The sequence below is a fragment of the Rhinopithecus bieti genome, unplaced genomic scaffold (genome assembly GCF_001698545.2).
Source record: "Rhinopithecus bieti isolate Rb0 unplaced genomic scaffold, ASM169854v2 scaffold_3062, whole genome shotgun sequence".
NCBI classification, from domain to species: domain Eukaryota; kingdom Metazoa; phylum Chordata; class Mammalia; order Primates; family Cercopithecidae; genus Rhinopithecus; species Rhinopithecus bieti.
In genome coordinates, this window is record NW_016804432.1 from 4,696,040 (window position 1) to 4,702,061 (window position 6,022).

Consider the following 6,022-nt stretch of genomic DNA (forward strand, 5'->3'; position numbering starts at 1 on the left):
TTTCCATAGTTACTTGGACATTTGGCAGAGTAGTTTTCTCTCTTAAACTACTGAGATAATTGTCCATAACTTGCTGGGCATGTACACAACCTGTAGAAAGTATTATTTTTAAAAGTTATCCACCAGGCGCCGTGGCTCACGTTTGTAATTCTAGCACTTTGGGAGGCCGCGGTGGGCGGATCACCTGAGGTCAGGAGTTCGAGATGAGCCTGGCCAACATAGTGAAACCCCATCTCTACTAAAAAAAAATACAAAAAATTAGCTGGGCGTGGTGGCTTATGCCTGTAATCCCAGCTACTGGGGAGGCTGAGGCAGCAGAATCACTTGAACCTGGGAGGCAGAGGTTGCCGTGAGCCAAGATTGTGCCACTGCACTCCAGCCTGGGCAACAGAGCAAGACTCCATCTCTAAATAAATAAATAAATAAAATTATCAACATAAACAAATTCTCATAGCAGAATCAAGGAAATTCAAATACAGGAAACTGAATCAACTTTAAAGAAAGAGAATCATGATTAAAGAATGTAAGAAAAGCAGACAGCAGCAGATTCTACAGTTTTTATTACAAAAAAAAAAACCCTTTACATGCTATGACATTAAATGTCACTTACAAGGTCACTGCAAGCAAATCTTTTTTAAAAAATATACATACTGTATATATTTACATTCAAGTTTGATAATATTTGTCAAGATATAGTTCAGATTCTACTCTTTACCCACTCTGTGGATTTGCTCATCTAGTAACTAAACAGCGATTGTATCATCACTCAGGCACATAGAGAGGTAGAAACCGCTTTTTAAAGAAAAAAAAATGGAGTGCAAATGTGAAGATCATTGAAGCAGCTTAGTTACATCAAGGAGACCCTAACTAGCTTTGGTCATCTCAAAAAGCTGAATATATGTAGCCTTGTCCTTTAAATTAAAACCAGAAAAACTTTGGGCAGGTGCTCTTCTGAGCACATCAGAGTGCTGACAGAACTCAGCAACTAATGGTCTGCCACTCTGCAAGAGAATTGCATATGACTAAGTGAGGCAAAGATAGCAGCAGAGCTGGGCTGGCAGCTGGGCACCTTTTCCCTGATAAGACACAAATCATAACCAAACAAGTGGCTTACAAGATAGCCAATTAATATCTGGACATATAGTCTGGGATTCAGAAGCCAACTAAAGTACTTCATTTCCCAAGTGAAACCCCTATTTATTTCTGTTCTCCCACCTCCATCCCAAACTGAGCTCCTAAGTCTAGATAGGGGTGGGGGTGGCCTGGGACTTCTGCAGGCCACAGTTTTTCGGTCCCAAGTCCCGGCCTCACGAAGGCTCTTGGGACTGAGAAGGGCTGCCGGGGTTCCTGATAAACTTGTTGGGGGTTGTTCCAGAGAGGGGAAGTTGGAGGGGAGCCACAGGAATGGCCGTGGCCAGAAGCCCTTCTCGTTCCCTTTTCTTCTGTTTCATCCTGCGGTTCTGGAACCAGATTTTGACTTGCGTGTCATTCAATTGCAAGCAGTTGGCTATCTCGATGCGTCGGGCTCGAGTTAAGTACTTATTGAAATGAAACTCTTTTTCCAGTTCTGTCAGTTGCTTGGTGCTGAAATTCGTGCGGATCGCGCTGGACGGGTTAGCGGCCCCATACTGGGTGAGTTTGCCTGCAACGTAAAGATAGGGCGTCAGCCAGGCCAGAGGCCGGGGACAGAACGTGGGTGAGCAGTGGAGCTAGTTAGAATCAAAGTCCCAGCGCAGCCCTCCTGGGTTCCTAGCAACACAGTTTGTGCCAGGAGAAATTTCACGGAGAGCTCCTTCCTGAAATTTTCTCAATGCCTGGCACATTTTCCGAGTCTGTACTCGAGGCAGACTCAATGGAATTCGCCCGGGAACGCGTCTTCTCCACAAAACCCAAACCGCTGTCTGGAGAGGCAGCGGCACCACGCTCCCAGCGCATTTTCGCGAGGGAGGCTCCGTCCCCAACCCCAGGTGACCCCATCCAAGGCCCGCGGACTTACTTTTCTTAGAGGCGTTCCTCTTCACTTTCATCCACTCGAACGTGCTAAAGGCGGCGGGGAGGCCGGAGGCGGGAGAGACGGACTTGGGGTAGGTGCCTGGGGCCGGGGATGCGGTCTGGAAAGCACCAGAGTGGCCGTCGGCTGGCGCTTTGAGACACGCCGGGAAGGGGCCGGGCTCGCCGAAGGCCGCGTAATCCACCTGGCCCCTGAGGAGTAATGAGCCGCCGCCCGAGAAGACGGCCGAGGTGGCGTAGTGGACGTGAGCCCCGCCGTCGTCTGCCGCCCGCCCCAGCACGCCCGGGAAGTCGTACGCGGGCCCGGGCCCCAGGAAGCCGTAGTCCGTGCCCGCCGCTGCCGCGGCAGGGGCCGCACCCGGTTCGTAGCTCCCCTCCAGGGTGCACGGCGCGTACTGGGGCGCGGCCGGAGGCGGTGCAGGCGGCCGCGCAGGGGCGGCCGGGGGCGAAGGCGAGGGTCGGGCGGCGGCCAGGGGTAGACAGCTGACGAAGGCGCCGTCGCCGTTGCCAAGGGGGAAGGCGGGCTGCAGAGCCACGGGCCGGACGTCGGAGCGGGAGAACTTGGGTGCCAAGCTGAGCACGTCGCCGCCGACCCCGCCGCCGCCGCCGCTGCTGCTGCTGCTGCTGCTGCTGCTGCTGCTGCTGCTGCTGCTGCTGCTGCTGCACGTCAAGTACTCCAGGTAAGAGCTCATGGTTCCGGCCCCACCTTCCTGAGGGCGCAGGCCGGGGCCGGAGTGCGGAGCCGGCCAGAGGCTGGGCAGGACCGCCGCCGTCTGCGCCGCTCCGCCAGCCCTCTCTACCCGAGCTGCCCTTGCCGAGCCATGGTGAGTGAGCCGGAGGTAAATAGTGGCCTAATATACCGACGGGGGCAGCCACGTGGCGCTGGCCGGCCAATGGGCGGCCTCCCCGCACGGCCCGGGTCCCTACCGGCGCGCCGCTCCTCGCGCCTGCCCCGCAGCCAACTTAGCCAAAGCAGCCCAGGGCCGCCGCCCAGCGTCCCGGAGCCCTTAGGAGAGCCGTCGCGACGCGGGGTTGCCTGGGCAAGGGCGGGGCGAGAGTGCAGGGCGCCTTCTCTTGGACAGGTATTGGGCGAGGTGGGGGAAGAAAGGCAGGATTGGCTGCTTGGGTGAGGGCGAGGGGATGCAGGGTCGCGAGCCGCTTCTGCTCTGGATCGTGGGGGACAAGTCCCTCGGGGGCTGAGTATGGGCGTCGCGGCGTGGAAAAGGTTAAACGGGAGCGTGACGCGCGGGTGGTGGAGACTGCTCCTCGTCCACCTCCAGGACAGGTAAAGTTATTCCTCTTCCCCTCTTCTGAGTCCTCTGCGCTTTCGGTTTGCTTTGCACTGATGTTATCCCTCTTCTAAACCTAGAGCAGATGTTTGGTTTTTTCCTTTCTTCCCCCTTTCCTATGACTCATGGAACTACATTTTATGCTGAGTGCCGTGTGCCTAGGGCGGGACAAAATTTTCACTTTTTGACTAGGCTTCCTTTTAACGTGATTTTGCAGCTTTGTTCTATCCCTCGCAATTTGTGGCGGCGTGATGAGGGCCAGTGTTGTAGTGCCAGGCTTTGATAAAGTTTCTGCCTTATGGGGTAGTTTAGCAGATTTTCCCCTCTGTCTGGGTTGTTGGAATAAAGAATCCAGAGTCGTGGTGGAACACTTCTTGTGCTCCTATCCGGGAGGCTGGCACAGGCACCCGTGCGGGGCTTGCTTTCACTCAGGACCTTGTCTGGAGGGCGCAAAGGCTTCCCGGGGACGGGTGAGATCTCAGAGGTTTGGATGGACTTGTACCTCGAAGCAATTAGAGCTTCTGCTCCATCAGATAAGTGCTGCATCGTCTCTTGTGAGTGAAATTTGAGGGTTCACAATGTTAATGGGCTCACATCTTTCCCTTGATAATATGGTTTTGTTTACTGAGTGTAGAGAGACGGGAAATAAAAGTGCAATTGGCACAAGCAATGAAGAGTAGAAAGGTTACAAAGACCAGCTTTACATTGACAAACTTTCCAACTTCCTTTAGTATTTCTTTTAATGTTCCCTTTTTGGAGGACTGTAGGAAAATTACAAATTAGATAAATAGAGGTTGTTTACACACAGTAGTTATGAAAGATGATGGTTTCCTAAACCCCTGTGTGAATAAAGACTCTAAGGAGTCTACTCAAAGCTTATATCACGTGCCCTTGAAAACTTAATCTATTACAGCCTCTAAGTTATGGTAACCGAGGTTTTATCATTGTTTTAATGATCCACTTGCCATAAAAGAGCAATTGAGCTGTTGCCTAAAATTCCACTCTGAGGAAGTTTTTAGAATAGGAGCCATCACAGCCCAGGAAGCCAGTTCCTTCCAGGGTTGTGGACTTGTGGATAAACAAAGCCCTACCAAAATGTGAACTACTGATGGACCTGAAGTTGCTGCAAGATAGGGGAGGGGTGTCCCCAGGTTGAGGGGGTGTCCCCAGGTTGAGGGGAGCCGGTAGAGGGTGGATGCCTAGGAATGAGCACAAAGTTAAAGAGATCTGTGATTCCTGCACTGCTGGAGTTCTTGAGTTTGATTGGAAATGGAATACCTGGGCTGAAACAAGCCCTTCAATCTTGATTTTGCTATTTCAGTTTTGTGCTATAGCTAGTCAGATGACAAAAGTCGTAAATAATTTTTATTTATTTATTTATTTATTTATTTATTTATTTATGCAGTGGCATGATCTCGGCTCACTGCAAGCTCCACCTTCCCGGTTCACGCCATTCTCCTGCCTCAGTCTCCCGAGTAGCTGGGACTACAGGCGCCCACCACCACACCTGGCTAATTTTTTGAATTTTTAGTAGAGACAGGGTTTCACCCTGTTAGCCAGAATGGTTTTGATCTCCTGACCTGCTGATCCACCCGCCTCGGCCTCCCAAAGTGCTGGGATTACAGGCGTGAGCCACCATACCCAGCCCTAAATAATTTTTAAGAAGAGAAAAATAAAAGTTCTTCCCTAGCACCCCAGTTAGAAAATGATAGAGCTCCTCAGCGCTAGCTCAGCTTTAAAATGTAGACACGTTTCTTCACTGCTCTCCTGTGCCATTTATGCAAAAGTAACAGCAAATAAGATGCTGCTGAGTTCACAATGCCCCCTCCTCCACCTCTGACTAGATTTTAATAGCCAGTTTTTGCCTGCAAGATGTCCCAGCTCTCACAGTGTTCCCTCAAATGATACTTATCCTATCACAACTCCTAAGCCTAGAGGTCCCGTGGGTCAAGAAGGTAGGATGGCTTTGTAAACCTCTTTGGGGAAGACATCCAGCCAGCTGCAACCCAGGGTTTAGGGCAGAAAAGTCAGCCTGACTGTCTGGCAAGTCTGACCAAAACCCCTCAAATTAAGGGCCTTTTCTCTAAGGTTTCAGAAAAATCAGGCTGCCTAGGTGTCCTGGCAGCTTTCATGGCAACAAAGACTAAGTTTCTCCTGCTGGGCATTTGGGGCAAAGGGTGGGTCCTTCCTGATATAATTAGGCCTTGACTTTGATGCACCCATGAGCTATCCACACTAGCTCCATCAAGTAAAATTTTGGAGATTTAGCCTTTCTGAGGGAAGAAAGTGTCCTAAAAAAGAATGAAGTTTTAAAAAATACTGTTTTGTTTTGTTTTGTTTTCACAACCGTGGGTGAGAGCGAGGGAGAGGTGTTCAATATTTGTTCAGACCCAATAGCATTTCTCTGATAATCGCATGCAGAAAACTACATTCTGGCCGGGCACGGTTGCTCCCGCCTGTAATCCCAGCACATTGGGAGGCTGAGGTGGGTGGATCATGAGGTCAGGAGATCAAGACAAGCCTGGCTAACATGGTGAAACCCCATCTCTACTAAAAAATAAAAATAAAAATAAAAAATTAGTGGTACATGCCTGTAGTCCCAGCTACTTGGGAGGCTGAGGCAGGAGAATCGCTTGAACCCAGGAGGTGGAGGTTACAGTAAGCCGAGATCACACCACTGAACTGCAGCCTGAGTGACAGAGCAAGACTCTGTCTCAAAAAAA

The 6,022-nt window shown here is 50.9% G+C and overlaps 1 protein-coding gene across 1 annotated transcript; it reads right to left on the reverse strand.

Annotated features, from left to right (window-relative positions):
* Positions 1-542: 542 nt before the first annotated feature.
* HOXD1 (homeobox D1) lies at positions 543-2,825 on the reverse strand. The gene is made up of 2 exons (XM_017868309.1): positions 1,997-2,825; positions 543-1,642 (listed from the first exon to the last, which is right to left on the reverse strand). The coding sequence occupies exons 1-2, from the start codon at positions 2,700-2,702 to the stop codon at positions 1,308-1,310; spliced, it is 1,041 nt and encodes a 346-aa protein (XP_017723798.1). The 5' UTR covers positions 2,703-2,825; the 3' UTR covers positions 543-1,307.
* Between the last annotated feature and the right edge of the window lie 3,197 nt (positions 2,826-6,022).

Excerpts from the sequence above, each read along its gene's own strand:
- HOXD1 (XM_017868309.1), bottom strand. The coding sequence starts at position 2,702 with ATGAGCTCTTACCTGGAGTACTTGACGTGCAGCAGCAGCAGCAGCAGC. Across the intron at positions 1,643-1,996 it reads GAGGAACGCCTCTAAGAAAA|GCAAACTCACCCAGTATGGG; the intron begins GTAAGTCCGCGG and ends TTTACGTTGCAG.